The sequence below is a fragment of the Stigmatopora nigra genome, chromosome 4 (assembly GCF_051989575.1).
Source record: "Stigmatopora nigra isolate UIUO_SnigA chromosome 4, RoL_Snig_1.1, whole genome shotgun sequence".
NCBI classification, from domain to species: Eukaryota; Metazoa; Chordata; class Actinopteri; order Syngnathiformes; family Syngnathidae; genus Stigmatopora; species Stigmatopora nigra.
The window spans coordinates 13,588,528-13,605,888 of record NC_135511.1 but is presented as its reverse complement, the minus strand read 5'-3'; the positions used below and the strand labels follow the sequence as shown (position 1 = coordinate 13,605,888).

The 17,361-nt window shown below is 37.3% G+C and overlaps 1 protein-coding gene across 2 annotated transcripts in view; it reads right to left on the bottom strand.

Moving 5' to 3' along the window:
• Positions 1-3,867: 3,867 nt before the first annotated feature.
• LOC144195788 (netrin receptor UNC5D-like) overlaps positions 3,868-17,361 on the bottom strand; it is a 75,993-nt gene continuing 62,499 nt past the window's right edge. For both annotated transcript variants that reach the window (XM_077715634.1, XM_077715633.1), the window contains 5 exons: positions 12,514-12,741; positions 10,087-10,236; positions 7,763-7,927; positions 6,826-7,004; positions 3,868-4,559 (listed from right to left, as the gene is read on the bottom strand). In XM_077715634.1, coding sequence (XP_077571760.1) covers positions 4,346-4,559; positions 6,826-7,004; positions 7,763-7,927; positions 10,087-10,236; positions 12,514-12,741 — 936 coding nt within the window. In that variant the 3' untranslated portion in view covers positions 3,868-4,345. The remainder of the gene's footprint in view (positions 4,560-6,825; positions 7,005-7,762; positions 7,928-10,086; positions 10,237-12,513; positions 12,742-17,361) is intronic.

Below are 17,361 nucleotides of genomic sequence, written 5' to 3'. Positions count from 1 at the left end.
TGAGTTAAAATTAAATTTAAAAATTGGTTATGCGATTGACTGGGAATCCTACCTCTCTCAGCGTGGATAGGGTACAGCACCCCCTCAAAGAACATTGTGAAAACCCTTGAGAAGTGACTCATATTTTGAATGAATGAATACTGTTTAAGGCCCATTAAATGCTCTATGGAAATCATAACTTCTCATTAAAACCAACAAAGACTTTCAAATTCTAGGCCTAAAGAACAACTCTTGTGAAAAGTAAATTGTATTTCTGAATTTCTTGAATTTATATTCTGATAAATACATACTCGCAGTGTAGACTCAACAACATAACCAACTTAATGTTAGGTTTTGAAAAATAACATTCTCATGTGCCAGCTAATATTATCTGTGGAGCGGTTGCCTGCAGCGACCAGATATGTGACCAAAAAAGGAAAGGGCGGACTAAAGAGGCCACCTTTTGCGCAACATGAAATAAAGTTGTTGGGTGTTGGCAACTCTGTATGAATAATTCCATGATTTGCGTTGTAAACATGGAGTGTATCGTAAAGAACCAGGCTGTGACCATTGAGACTGAAGGTATTCACACTCTATTTGGTAACTTGAGACTACATGTACAAGTTAATATATTTATGAAAATACCATAATGGCACTGCTGTTAATTAATCTTTCGATCCATGCTGCACCACTGCATCTTTTCCTGTTTTCATTTTTTTCCCTTGCACAGTTTACTCATGGGCAAGTGGAGCCAGTGTTTTAAAATGATAAGGCTAGTGGTATGACAGAAAACTGTAACTCAACGGACAAACAAAGTCAATTTGTCAAGAAAAAAAAACGGGTCCGTTTTATTTATTTTACATTTATTTCCAAAAGGTGCCATATACATTTGCAAATCCTACTGTACAGAAAACATCCAAAATGTCCATAATTCAAGATCCAATATACCACAAAGCTGCCCAGGCATTACCAAACGTTTGATGTTTAGCACTAGAAAAGCTCTGTAGCCTATTCACTGTTATAGTTTAAATACAATTGAACCAAGACCTTTAAATGTTTATCGGCGTTATCCCCCACCCCCCCCCCCCCCCCCCTCAATCCCATGTGAACTTTACGACATTCACCATTTACAGTAGTTTAAACAAGGCACAAGAATAGTGATATGAAGCCACAGGCCATGCGTGCAGCAAAAAAAATAAAAATAAAGATAAATAAATACATTTAAAAATATACGACAGAAAGACCTACTTTGGTCAAAGGAAATCATTTTCACAACTTCAAATGTTTGCTTCGTAAACAGGCTTAAGTTTTAGTACAAAGCATTATACGGATATAGTGAGGACACGTGATTTTGCATGTTCGATTTCACATTTAATAAACCAAAAAAGACTCAGTTGACATAGGAAACACATTTCAAATCAAATTAAATGCAGAGGAACACAGGCTGGATGCTCTAAGTGCAACATAAGCCACCGATTTTTCCCCTCATTTTGGCAGTTTTTAGTTGAGGCAAATAAAAGTGAAGCATTTTTTTCCCCACAGTCACAGACATTACAAAGTGGTTAAATTAATTAAAATAAAATAATCATTTTTTTTTTTTATTGGAACTGCATATGAAGATGAATGAACCTCTCCAGATGAAAGTCATTATTCATACAAAGCATTCTATTAGAAGTCACACCATGATAAACCACTGAAAAAAATGAACAAAAATATTTAATATTCCTAAAAATACCCACCAAAGTATCAACCATAAGTTGGCTTACATGTTAGGAATCAAATTCTTGCAAGTGTCAACACATATTTGACATATCTTATGTTTAAAGCTAACTAAATGATGCTTGTTTACAACACACCACATAATTGTTAGAGCACCCCCAACCCCCAAATAAAAAAAAGTTGTAGCTCACATATTTGTCAATTGTGAGCAAAATCAAAACAATGTATCTTATAAATTGCCTTGTATTCGTGTATTCATCTTAATTGTGCCGGCATATTTTCATATGGTCACAAGTACAGTGATTGTTTTAATTTCTTCATATTTTTCATAGCTCTGAAAGGAGTTCATATTTATGTATAGTACATTTTAGACAATGGCAGATTGTGTATTCTATCCCATTGCATGGTTTTACATTCAAGTAAGGCAGTCCCCGTGCAATCTGGAAATATTTAAATCATTCTACTAATCAATTTTAGGTGGCCTGGTGGCTGAGTGGTTAGCGCATCTGCATCACAGTGGAGGACCATGGTTCAAATCCTGGTCGGTCCACCTGTGTGGAGTTTGCATGTTCTCCCTGTGCCTTTGTGGGTTTTCTCCAGGTATTCCGATTTCCTCCCACATTCCAAATAGATACATGGTAGGCTGATTGGACACTCTAAATTGCCCTTAGGTATTATATGAGTGTCAGCGTGAATGATTGTTTGTGCCCTGTGATTGGCTGGTCACCAATTCAGGGTGTCCCTCATCTCTGGCCCGAAGTCATCTGAGATATGCTCCTGCACCACCCGCGACCCTAGTGAGGATAAAGCGGATCAGAAAATGGGATGAGATGAGAGAAAAGGAAATGAGATAATCAACTTTAGGAAAATATGTTAATTGTTGTGATTTACTTTGGTTTTGACTAATGTATCATAAAAGTAACTCAATGTTGAAGATCCTAAAATCCAAGCAATGTCAAAATACAAGATCAAGATATTTTACTTACAATTTGGGAAACATTCTGAATAAATGTACAATGCACTTTTTCATAAATGTGACCTTTTGACTCTGAGGTCAGAAGTGATGCAAAAAGTTATTGATGTCAAAGTTTATGGGTCATCCTTTTATGATTTCCTTTCAGTCACACGGGTGGGGTCCCGGATCGGGAGCATGTCACTTTTTGATCTAGCAGTCAAAGGTGTATAAAGGTGGATATATTTAAGGGTATATGTAAAAAGTTATAGAGAGGGTTAAGGCTCAAGTGTTTATCGGGTCCATCGGGTGTCCCCTGCCTCAGCTGGGATTGGCTCTAGCTCCCCCGCGACACCTAATGAGGAGAAAGCGGTTCAGAAAATGAGATGAGGTGAGATGCGATGAGACATCTACAACAACAATCAGCACAGGTCGGGGTGATAAACCAGGATTCCCCACCCTTGAGACTGGATGTAGCCCACTAAGCAACTGCCTTCGAACTCTGACATCAAAAACTTTTTACGTAAACACCCGCCCTTAAATATACATCTTTGACAGCTAGATCATCAAGCCACACACTCCAGATCCAGGATGGTGTAATAAAACACCCCCCCCCCCCGCACCTTTTAGGGTAATAAAAATAACACACACCCCCTCACCCATGACATCGAATGGACCTCGATAAACATCTGACCCCCTAACCCTCTCTATAACTTTTTACATAAAAATCAGCCCTTAAAATATACACCTTAATACACATTTGACAGCTAGATCAAAAAGTGACACGCTCCAGATCCAGGATGGTGTAATAAAACACACACTCCCCACCCGTGTGACCGGAAGGAACTCATAAAAAATTGACCCATAAACTTTGACATCAATAACTTTTTACATCACCTCTGACCTCAGGGTCAAAAGGTTCCTGAAAAAATACATTGTACATGTATTATTCTGCTCATCCAGTTGAAAAGAAGTTAGAATTTCATTAGATGAGCTCATGCGGAGTCAACATGACAGCTCTTACTAGTAGTGTAACTCTTTGATAAACCACAGTCATACAACCCCCTGACAGCTTTAGGAAATTAACTTCCATTTCTGTCAAGGAAAAAAAAAAACAACTGTTATCAGCTGTAAAACAGCAGTATAGCATCATTATCCCAATAGTTTCTGACCATATGCGCCTATCACTCTGCAAACAGGTTATTGTTGGGCAGAATTTTAGGATACAATATTTATAATAGATCCTGTATAACTATGTTTTCAGAGATGTATACAGCCTAATCCCTTGCATTTTCACAAATACAACATTAACATAAACAATTAGCCTTTTCTCCCATTACTGTGCCATCCACAGGAGACGGTAGATTCTCTCTTGGTCTCATGCCACTTCAGAAACTACTGTAACACAATATATTCCCCAAACACCAATTTACTAAGATGAGGTACAGACAAAGACAATTAAATTAGAAACAGAGGAAAAAAAAACTAAAATTAAGAAGCTGGTAAGGGGTCTGTCGTTGAAGACGAGAAATTACAGAAGTAGAAGAATCCATAGTGGGCAAAGCTTAACTTCTCCCATTTGGGATGGTTTTGTCTATATTATAAATTCGCAGCAGACCAACACAACCTGCAGGATGTTCTTCTCTCCGTCTGGATATCATGGCATGGACAAATCTTCCTTACGAGTGCGCCTATTCATCTCAGACTGCATGCATGTATTTCATTCAAGTCCGTCTCCTGCTCTTCCCGCTCTTCATGGTCCTCGGGAGAACTTTTGGGGTGGATCTTGCCAATTTCCTCAAGTGCACTGGCAAGAGAGTCAAGGTCAGCAGTGTCCTGGTGGCGAGCCTCCCATAGGCACAGTATGATGGCTGAGGGACTCTGCTGCTTTGCAAAATAACCAAGGTTTCTGTGAAGGTATACAAATAAAAGATAGAATATCATTTAATAGACACCAGTATGAAAAAAATGTGCCTAAATATTCATGGAACAAAATATTGGAAAATCCACACACTGAAATCAAAGTGGAGGAAGAAAAAATGAGTTCCCTAGTGTGCTTTATCCACTGCTAAATATATTCTCATTAGATTTCTTCATATTTATTGGGTATGACAGATTGCTGCAGTGGTGGCAATCCCACATCATCCTCATTATTCATGCTAATGTTTAATGGCTTGATAGTGATAGGACAGATACTTCCATGGCTTTGTTAGTACACTTGGCATGTATTTTCTGCACTGTAGTGACTGGCAGAAGGAGCAGGGATTCTCTCCCTGCTCTGGCAGATGAGGTGCACAGTTATTGATTAGCTGCCCAATCTTATAACGCACGGTTGTGTTGCAGTGTGTTTAAAAAGTAGCTATAAAGCACAAAAGCCATACGTGCAAATGCATTAGGAATGCGGCAATTCAATGTCAAGCTTAGTTCTTAGAAACAAAGTCTATAGTACAGCAAACTCAATTATTCCAACCTATATTGAGTAAATAATTGTAAAGGAAATGACTTGATTTGTTTCCAATTTCTGATTGCTTGAATTCAGTTATCAGAGTTAATACGTCAGTCAATCCAGACGTGGCTGTTCTTTCTCTGTTCGAAATCTCACTGTTACTTCTGGCAGTGAAGCCTCAAAGCTTCAGATCAATTTTGATACAAAAAGAATGAAAGCCCCAATGCCCCAGAAGGCTAAATTCACACGCTACATCACTCATGAGATCATGAGAAGCTGTGCTAAAAGTTGTTGGTTGAGACCTCTAAGGAGCAGACTTTGCAAGGAAACAACATCATTTAAAAGGCCCCTCCAGTCAAAATGGTCAAGTCCAATGTACAAGCCCAAATGTACCACAGTCGCAAGATTTTTCTTTTTTTTTAAATTGGTTGGGCATACATCAATTTCCCCCATGATGTACTGCAACCAGGATATATGTTGTACTAAAGATGCAGAGCAAATAATTACAGCAAAATATGAGTCAGGATGATCCCTTTCAGTCTTCTGGATCTTAAAAAAATAAACAGAAGCATATTCCAGAATATCCCAAATATCTGTTTCTAAAAATTCATTCCAAATAACCCAGACTTTACTCATGATCTTGTACTGTATAATAGTTAAACGAACAAAAAAAATGGTGTACCTTTCATAAAGCATGACAATCCGATTGACACCAGTGTTAAAAAAAAAAACATAACCAAGAATATGTTGGTAGCATCCCAAAAGATAACTCAAAAGGAGGCTTAAAGCTGCTTAGCTTCCATAGTCTTAACCCAAGAAAAATTTCAATGAGCTTGTTGCCATGCCAATGAGTTTGTCATGTGGAGATAGCCCAGTGGGGGTCAGTGTTTCACTGCAGCTTTTTAGAACTCTCCAGGGACAATGGCATTGAGTAACTTAAAAGCCTTGCAGCTTTTGGTTTGATCAGGTGAGATCCAAAGCCACCCCCAAATGCACAGAAGAAATCTTATCGAGATCATTTGGAAGCCCAAAGGACTCCAAGATAACAAACCCTCACAAACTATCCGCTGAGCAGATTATAGCTACCATAATCCAAAACCCTGCCAAAAACATTTAGTATCTAAATGACCATCACGGTGAGGGCTCCCCCATCTATTTCTGTACTTTTTAATTACGCTTACTTAATACTTTAGCAGGGAAACATATTATAGAATTAAATATTTTGTTTTTAGGATGCTAGTTAGTTATTATGCATTAATATAATAATTTCTTCATATTGTTAATAGACTTTGCAGCCATTTAGAAGTGGACAGAATCATGTTGTAAATGCATCATTGGTACAATATTAAAATGGAAACTGGATTTTGGGAGTTAATTAATTTTGGAAATATCTCGTATGATGGCCTTTGTTGTGTTTCATCAACAAAGATCCATGAATTTATTCCTTTTTAATTTATCCTTTAATTTGGGCTTGAACTTATTGTAGCTGACTTTTTGATTCAACTCTGAATATTGACACAAATGGTTTCATTAGATTTAACATTTTCATTATGGGACTTGATTATTTTGCTTTGACTTGAGTTAGTTCTGATTAGTTTTTAAAAATCACTTTAAATTTCATTTTAGTTACCTTTTAATTGCTTTTATATTAAAAAAACACAGCATAACAACTGTGCCAGAATCTCAGAAAAAAAGGGGCATTCAAATGCATGAGAGGCTCGTGGCTCACCGATCTAAGTGAAGTTTGTGGGCTAAGAGTTGCCAGTCCTTGCCCTTGGCGTTGGCAGTGTCGAAGGTGGCACAAATCCTCCGGCGGATGGATAAGGGGATTTTAAAAGCCTTGGGTCCTGTCTGTGAGGTGATGGTGCAGTCTGTCTGCATGAAAATTGGAACCGATTCCTTTTCAGTCTGTACAAAAAAAAAAGGTTCAAACAGGTTTAAGCAACAACACAAACTGGTGTGTTATTTATACAATACATTATATACACATATTCCTGCCCTTTCTACTTCTTTATACGTGAAAATAAAAATCAAAATGGAGCTGCAATAACAATTATAAACACTAAACTGACCATGTAAATCAATTACTCTCCTGGTCTGAAAAAACAACAACATATTTTGGCTGAGAATTGGAATTCTGGGCGTTATACTAATACTAGACAATACAGAAAAGCCGTGTAGACAGGAAGATGAACGCTTAGGAAGGCAAGATAAGTATGCAAGTGACCGTGTATAAAAAAAAAAAAACAGACAAGTATCCCTCTTTTCAGCCGAAACAGCCACTTGTCAAGGTGCTCTTGACTAAGCATTTCAAACTCCAAGCTGCTCCAGCAAAACTGTTCTGCTCCTGACAGAAGACTTTTGTTACTCCGAAAAGCTCCCAGGTGCTCATAAGCGTGTGACTATGTGTCGTAAATCATTTTGTAGACAAAGTGTCTCTCTGAATAAAGATCAGAAAATAGTTTGACTGCTATTATTCGTTTACTATATAATTTAAGGGGGGAAAATTATAGTGGTGTGTTTAATCTATGAACACAATCCTTGCTCAGGAGGGCCCGGCCCTGCTGACAGTGGACACACTGCAGGAAGGTTACATAAAGGTTGAGCAAAAAAAAAAAAAAGTGGAGCGTCCCATCAGTCTCCCACCCGCAACCCAAGTGGCTGACCTTGCCAACAGCTGTGTAAACCTGCAGAATCTCTTCATGGCCTTTGACCTGCCGCACGCTGATTTTGCAGGAGAGTTGGGTGGTGGCTGGGCTGTATCTCTCCAGAGAAAAGGCACAGTGCAGAGGCTGCTGGTTGCTGCACCACACTTGGGGAAATGAGAATTCCTGCAGGAAACAGTGACATAGCACATTACTAAAGTGGCTTGGTAAAAAAAAAAAATGACTCAGCTATCAGAGCCTAGAAGTACCCACGCTTACTATATCAGCACAAAAAAACAAAAAAAACCCTGAGAAATATGAGTTGTCCAAAAATGTTTCAATATATTTGAACATTTAATCATTTGATAAAAAATAACAGGATAAAAATAAAAAAAAAGTTGACTGAATTGCTTTACAGTTCAGTATTAAATGTCAACTCCTTATGTTAAGTTTCATGCTTTCTCCGTGCTTCCTCCCACATTGTACTCCTCACCTAATGAGGACATCTGGTATAGAAAATAACAAAAGTATGATAACATAGGGGGTCGGCTAAAAAAAAAAGGTTCCAATGTTGTACAGCTTGATATATATCTAGTCTTATAATATTTACGTCTTGTATTACAACAGTTTCATATCAGTTGTATAAACTTCCAGGTTAAGATATTCAAGCCTGCCGCAATACTAGTAACAAGCCATTGACAGGGTTCCCCTGTATGCACTAATTGTTAATGAATGATATGCTGGATCAATGTTACTGTCATATTTACCACTGATGTAAATATTTTGGATTAACAGGTTATCCGTATTAATTTTTTACTTCCTAATGAAACATTCAAGTTGTGCACTTTGAGTGAGTTTTTTGTTTGTCACGACAAACTGCCTATTAGTTCCACAAAGCTTCTCTGCCAGCTTTCCCTGATAATGCCAAATTTATCCATTGACGGTCAACTGTCCAATTCTTCATAGTCATACAGAGTAAATGCTTCCAATGACCGGAAAAAGGACAAGAAAAAAAACAAAAAAACAAACAGAAATCTGATAGCTTCAGCCGCCGCGTTTACACGTGCCATTTTGTTCAGTTTTACACGAGTGTTGAAAGATTAATTTAATCTCTTTAGTTTCTGAAGACCCAGCACATCTTTTGAATGTCTTTGACCTTTTCTGCATTCCATTGCTGCCAAATCTGCATATTAATATGTGACCTGTCAGTGTTTTTTTTATTTTTTTTAAGCAGTGACCTACCTTCCTGCTGAAGACCTGACCCTTGTGATTTTGATCTCGACTACATGGCACAGCACAAATGAGAAAATAATAGTCCGAAAGAATTAGGGATGGAGGAAAGGGTGGTGTGACATAACGGCGAAAAGCTTGGAAGCTCTTTAGCACTGAAAGCAGACTTGATGTATACTACAATGCTCGGCTATTATTCTACACCTGCTCCACCTAACCGAGGCGTGCCTGCTGTCCCGAGGCTCCCATAAATAAGGCTGTTGAGAAGGTGGATGACTTTGAGGAGCGGAGATTTTGCCCTGCATTCACCGTAAAGTCAGGACACAGCTCAGCAGCGCAGGAAATTTCCTCCACAGTTTAAAAAAAAGGTATAAATAAAACATTAGTGATCAACTGTGCATCATTCTGTCCGACTTACTACATATAACGTTTTTGTTCCTCAAAGAGGAAAGGAAGGTTGGAGCAAGGTTCAATCACATTTCTCCAAAAATTTGTTTTAAATGCTACCAAATTACACATTATCTCTTTTCTATGTGTCCACAGTAGAACCGGCCAGCACAAAAGGCAAAATTCAGGTTTGGTAGTGCCGTGCTAAGGGCACATCAACAGAGAAGTCAGGAGGGCTCCATGCCGCATTTCTCCACAAACAAATTGCCAAGATGTTAGTCTTTTAACGAGCGTTAGTTGTTTAAACCCACTGTCGATGTTGCCAAGTCTTTATCTTGCACAGTTTTGTTTCCTAGTTTGCTTTCTTTGATGGTATTGACTGTGATTACATTCAGGCCGAGGTTGCACACTAGGAAGTGCTGAGAAAATTGCTGATAAAAAGATGAGACTGAGTGAGTATGTGTATAAAAGCAATCGTTTCTTCTTGGTCAGACCACTGCGGCGAGGGACTTCATCTAAGGTGTCTTTTTACATTCAAATAAGAAAATGATCATTTCTGCCACTTGACAATACATACAAACTGAATTAGATGGATCAGATCACCACAAGCCCACAAAATAACCATATTTGTAAAGGTTTATAATGGAATATTGTGCTTAGTAGTAGAAGTAAAAGGGACCTATTTAGCAATTTCATGAATACTAATTAGACATTAAACCAAGCTTTACCTGGCAGGTGGTAAAGGGTTTGATGCTCCACAGGAATTGGGGCACATCTTGGATAGACACCTGTAGGTTGAAGGTGTTGGCTCGAAAAGGCAACATCTTTGGCTCCTCGAGGAGCTGACCCCCTCTACCCTTCTCTGCTGCCACCACCCCCTGTGTGAAAAAATAGTAGAAGAGAGTAAAATGAAAAGCCTTATAATTAAAAAGGCTTGAAGAAAATAGTTGATATTTCTGCATACCAAGACGAGCACCTATTGCAATATTTTTTTCCCTTCCCAAATCTAAATGTTAAAATGTTTGCGACCAAATGAATGACTTGTTTCCACTTTAATAAAGCCTCCTCCTGTGCTTCCATTAGCATCACATTTCCAAGATTCCACATGGCAGTATGAAAAAAAAACAATTTGAATCATGTTTGTGTGTGCATGTGTGTGCGTGTGTCAGTGATAAACGTCTTTCTCCCAAATTGAATTTGTGATGATGAAAGAGCACTTGTGTTGTTGCTTGCAGGTGATTGTTTGTCATCACTGTTGAGTTTCCCAGTGGGATGGTATTACGTCTGGCCTGTCTCTCTTAGTGCATCCTAATCATTGCAAGTGTATCTGATTTAAGGTCACTTGGATTGAATGTAACACATACACAATGGGATATCCATGTCTACCTATTTGTTTTAAGTAATGTGCTTGGCCAAATTGTATTTTGTAATTTCACTGTGCATGAAAATACATGATGACAAATGTGATTTGGAACAGAAAAGTGACTGTGAGCAATCTGAAATATACTAGGTGGTCTCATCCTTCATTTCTATCTGGATTTAAGAATGGTCACATTTTCCATATCATGTCTTGCTGCATACTTTGTGTGTTGACTTATTTGAAGAGATCTAACAATGTCAAGGTGACACAAAGGAAATGTAGAGTTCACAGCCCCCTCATCTGCTCTTGGGAAAGTCCCTTGACTCCTACAACGTAAATCACGTTGATTATTCTATTTCTCATGGCCGCACAAAGAATGGAAATGCTAAAGATGGCTTTAATTCTCCTTACACGCTACATTGACTGACTAGGAATGTGTCCAGTTTATTGACTGCTACAAAAGACAAATGTTTAATCTCACTGGCACACAATTATTGGAGAAAAAGCTACCAACAGTATATTTTGAGATAATGATTTCTTGACCACTGTTGCCATTTTGTTGACTATGCACTACAGCAGCCCATTCAGCAGGATACAATTGGTATATTTCAAAGCATTTTTTTATATAAAAGCAAAGCGTAACCCAACATAGTTTGCACAAGAAAAAAATTACAAGGACGTTAAGCATTCTGGTTTGTGTGACATATTTATAGTTTTTTGAAGCCAGGTTTTTACAAATGTTCTCTGAAATGTGATTAAACATAGTTTAACTATTAAAAAGGCAGCAATTAAACTGTCCTTTGTCTAGTAATTGGGCTTTTTTGATGAATCGTCCAACAGCATTCCATTTTTTTTTTCCTGACAGATACCTCATAAAACTAAATTCTAAAGAGGGGTACTTAATTATGATATGAACTGCATTAACCTTAGTTCATCAGAGATTTTGACACAGGTCTTTTTGTTGAATGGAGCATCATGGGGAACCAGAAAAGACTGTGATTATTAGGAAAAACACAACAAAGATGTAGTGCGAGCAGACAAAACCCCAAGAATTGGAAATTTCAATTTCCAAAGCCAGCCTTTATATGACAAAATGGTGGTCGCAGAGAAGATAACGTCACAACACCGAGATCTCCAATTTAGTCGGGCCTCATAAGGGATCACAAGGAATCTGATTTCCCAGATGTTCACTTAAGGGATCTCAACACATAGAACCCCTCTAATCTGGCTGTCGAAAGACAAATCAACTCATGATGATAACAAAAGCCTATCGATTAACATTTGAGTGGCATTGATTATAAGAGCACTTTGTCAGTGTCTTATTGTTGTACAATAAGTGAAACTATAATTTATCTTGGTTTTCAACTTCTACACATTTTTTTGAAATTGCTAATCCTCATTAAAGACGTTCATATATGATGACTAGCTATAGAACAGGAAATCAATTTGAAAAGTTAGTCCTAAAATATACAAGTTTGAGTCTTGGCATTTATGAGGGAAAATTCCCTAACAAATCTCCTGGTTTAATAACCGCTATATACACAGTGAATACATTAAAACGTTATAATATTTCATCTCTTTTTACTACCATAGTAAAACACAACATGTCGCAATCGTCACTATATTCTATGAAAATAAAGAGAACATTAACATAAAAATGTTTTTTTGAAAAGATCCGAACAATCTACACAAGTCTCTAAAAAAAACAAAGCCAGGAGACAAATAGTAAATCTAAAGTTCTTGTTCTCTTTGTTTTATGGATAAGTAGCGTTAGGATGAAATTGTGTTTCCCTACCTGAAAGGCATTTGGCGTATCATCCACGCAGTACACCCGCAGACTGTAGTTCATGGTAGTGCCCTCCATGCTCCCGAACACCGCTAGTTTCAACCTCTTGATGGCAGCCTGTGTCAGGGGCTCACCCACAAGGGCATATGAACCTGGTTGGTCGAGCAGCAGGTGGCAGCTTGTCGAGTCCATTAGGCAGTAACAAGAAGTCGACTCATCCTCCACCATCATCACCTCCTACAACATAAAACAAAGGTGTACATTTTACCCTATTGAACAAATGTCAGAATGTTCCCAGTGATAACTTCATGAAACTTTTCCCATCCTATATAAAGCGCCATAAACTTTAATCATACTTTTAAAACTCAAATTTTTTTCTTAGCCACTAACATGATTATGCCTTGAATTTCAATTTGTTCATCTAAATCAAACAACAATAATATTCAAGAAGCATCAATTCTCCAGACATATACTGGGATTAGTGTGGGAAAATAATGTAACAGTCCTAAATTGTACTGGGATTTTTCATTCCAAAAATAAATTCCTACATGTTTGTAGGGAACAGACCAAATTAAAAAGGTCTGTTTATTAATTTTCGTAATGCTTTTCTTTTGGATAATTACTACATCTTCAGTAACACAGCAGGAATTATAATTGGACGATAAAAGCTTTTTTGCTCCAGTGCTAGAACTCACTTAAAAGCCACAACATATAACTCATAGATCAATGTATCTAAACGTGACCACAAAGCCAATTGAGTTTATATAATGTTGTGTTTTGAAATAAACACTAGTTACATTTGCATACAGCCAGCCATGCTTGGACAAACACTACAAACAACCAGCTGCATTGATGCACTGATGCCACTTCTATTACAACATTTCATGCCTCAATGTCATTTGTAATGATACATACATAAAAAAGATAATCATTTTGTCATGAAGACTTATACCCATACAGGTTAAAGAGATCAAAAAGAGCTATAAAACATCCTATATGAAGAAATACATTGATATTTTTCTTCCTCAATGCTGACACTTGCTTTATAATACACAGCTTACACACTTACATTGATCTTTTATCGAATTTAAAAAAGCAAAACAACATCAAATATTCATGATAGGAGCCACATAACATAGGTTTAAATATAACAATACATTCTATACACTAGGTGACAATTCTGTGGCAGACAAAAAAATAATCATTCCCTCTGAAAGTAAAGATGTTGGCAGATAGCAGAATACCAATACCAGATGGTCACACAAATATATAGTTATTATGATCAAAACACACTTATTTTTATTCATGAAACAACAGCATTCTAAGCACTTCATTTTGTACCAACTGAAGAAAAATTGTTTACACCTGGCTTACCCTCTCATTTTCATTCTCACATTACCTATATTCGGCATTTGTTTTCATGTGCACACTGAAAACAAATAAATGTCATGAGGTAAGACAGAAACCAAAAAATGAAATGGTAATGAAAATAATTCACTACAAACAACAACAACAACCAAAAAAAAATCTCATGCACATTTCAAAACAGCCTCTTATCATCCTCAAATCCTGACCATCAATAGATTTTTATAGCACCCAAGTGTGGTGCAGTACAATGTAAAATATGTGTGATCATAAACATAACAGGTGCGGTGAGAAAAAAACAATGTGCCCTAGGTTGATGCCGGAGAAGCAATATTTTCTTCTAATAAAATGATAAGAAGTAAGTAGCCATCTACAGTCTTACTAGCAGCCACAAATCGAACCAACAACTCGTACCTGTACTGCTCACTTGGTGCTGGTACCTGACCTGAGCTTGTTATCTAAAGAAGTGTCTTTTACGAGGTGTTATTTTATCATGCACTTGTTGTCATTAAAGTTTTCCCATTGACAAAACAACAAGACATAGAGTTGCATTATTAGTGTTAGTTTTATTATATCCTATAAAACAGTACCTAACAAATGAAATATGGTCCATTTGGTCAGAAGCTCATACATAAAGTAAACAGAAAAGCTTTTTCTTGCAAGAAAAAAATGATTACGGTTAAGTTTACCTATACACGTCTAACAGTTCTTAAAAATTCACTTAAAATATATTCATATTTTGCAATTTTCTTGAGCCAAAGTCGTACGAATTCTTGGCAAAATAACAAATAGAGACAACTTGGTTTTTGCCGAGAAAGATAAGGTACGGTATAAAAAAAATGAGTCTGAATAATGTAACTACTTGATTCACTGATGTTCATGTAAAGCAGATTCCTCTTGTGCACATGTTATGTTAATTTCTTTCCAGCCTCCCTTATATACGCATTTTAACACACTGAAATATGAATGAATATTATGATAATGCTGCAGGAGCTCAGAGGTCCTCTGTGGGTACTGTGTAGTTTAACAAAGCATGAACTTGAATAGTGCCAAGTATTTGTGGGTGTAATAGTCCTTTCTTTTCTTTCTCCTGTATTTCTGTCCGTAGGGGATTATTATATTATTACAAATCAGAAAAATTTCATGATCTCTGTGCTGCCCACAATCAATATTAAAATAAAAAAGAATGTTCTCTGTCTGACTTTTATTCTCTTTTCACTTTGCCATCTTGATTGTATTCGTTCTTCCCTTAAATGACGTTAAATATGCCAGTGGACTTAAACCTAGGCACCTAAAACTGAATTATGCCCCCACAAATGATCCAGAAATGCGACTATACTACATCATAGTCAGGGAAAAGTAAAACAGCAGATAATGTGAAGCACTTAAACACTGTCATATTAGCCGATTTCAGGGTAGTTGTGAAGAGAGCAATAAAAATTCCACACAGGCTAATGTTTGAACTGAAGCCCTGTGAGACATCATACTAACCAGTCAGCCACTTTGCCGCCTTCATTGTATAAAGTCATAATAAGGTTCTGTGAATGTTTCTTTTTTTTTTCCCTTGCACAATCCTGCCTACTTATACTAAATCTATCTGACAATGTCCTAATGCCTACTGTTCAGTAAAACCGGATAAAACAATCAAAGCTAGAAGTGTCTTAAGACATTTACATTTGAGGATGATAGACAAAAGAGTTTCAACTGCTCTTAAACATTTCATGCAGCTTCCATTCCCTCTTTCAGAGAATAATAATGTGCCAGAAAGAAAAGAAAATGGTGAGAGCAGCCTTGCTCTAAATAACAAGCTCTTTTAAGTGCTGACAACCACCACAACAGCCAAAGGCAAACCTGTGGTATTCATTATTCTGACCCGTGTGTGGCTTGCTAAAACTTTTTGTCCTATTTACATTTACATGACTGTCTGACTGAATTTTTCTCCTCATTATTTTCATTCCAATCCAAACTTGTCATCACACTTATAGTACCAACAGAAAAAACAAAATAGTCCATGGTCACAAAAGGACATCATCTGTTATGATTTGGAATTAAATGTTATTATATCTAATTGAAAACATAAAATAGAGAAGCACTCAGAGTGCAGACCATTGCCTTAGTAGCCAATTCACCATTTACCATTTCATAGTATATACACATACTGCAGGTTTTAATAATCATTGAAGCGGCCCTGCAATTCAGGGTGTCCCCAGCCTGGTGGCCATAGTTACTAGCTAAGCTCCAACACGCCCACAACCCTAAGCGGTTTGGAAAACGAATGAATGTTATGTAACCTTAACCAGAAACCAGATATAGCTATTTTTTCCCAACTATTAAAGTGATTCTGAGATTCTGTATACTGATTTCTGAGTTTGTCTATCTGATATATCAGCTAGGACCCCTGCATTGCTTGTGGACTGGGATAATATATTGCATGAAAGCAAGGGCTGAGAGCACATAAACAAGCCCAGTACTTTCTGGCTGCTTTGCCAATGTCTAAAATCATTGTGCAAGATCTTTCTTGATCCACAAATCAATATGTTCCTTGTCTAACAGACCCTTATGTGCTCTATTGTAATTCCCTCACCGTTACCCGCACTGACTGACAGCAGCCATGCCTCTCCTTGCCTATTACTGGCTATAATGGTTTCTTTATTTTACTCCTGCTGCGGCATTACCTTTATGTGGTTTGATGTCACCCTCTAGACACAGAAAACATAAGGCAGGATAACTCTGCTCTCACACAATGGTTCATTTTTATGTCTTGCACATAAATCATCAACTAAAGCTTGGATTGTATATACAGCTCATAGTTCAGATCCCAAAAGTTGTTGGGTGAGAAGCTGGTTATACTTTACTGTCCTCGGCAGACAACTGTCAGGCTCCTAAGACAAACGGTCAATCACACTCACAACTATAGAACATTTATAGCAATATATGTTAGCTAGAAAATGTCTTTAAATCTGCCCTATACAATGGTGAAAGAGTTATACGACTTTACTGAAATTATTTCTGTGGACTGCACATGTTGCATGAAGCTTTGAACATGTTCAGATTAATGCTGTACATTTTTGTTACCTATGGAAGAAGAAAAAAAACATCTAGAAAAGTGGACAGAAACATAAATGGCCCAACATATAGACAGGCACCTTTTATTAATGCTGTGGGGGAATTTACTGTTGTGAAGGGTTTCCTGATTGTGTGGTGTGAAGACCAATATTTTCACCGCCTTTAGTCAATAGCTCAGCTATTGTACTTCCATAACTTTGAGGATGTTGCCTTGGAGCGTTAATCTGAAATCCCGCTATCACCTCAGGGGGTTCCAGATTATTGTATTCACCAGATTGGGCTACACTAAACAACAACCTGTAGTCCTTTTCTTTGTAAAAAAAAAAAAAAAAAAAAGCGTCGAACAATTTTAAATTTTCTATTTGCCAGAAGCTAGAGGCATTACCAGAAAAAAAACATTCCTGCCCTAATAATTTAAGATAACAA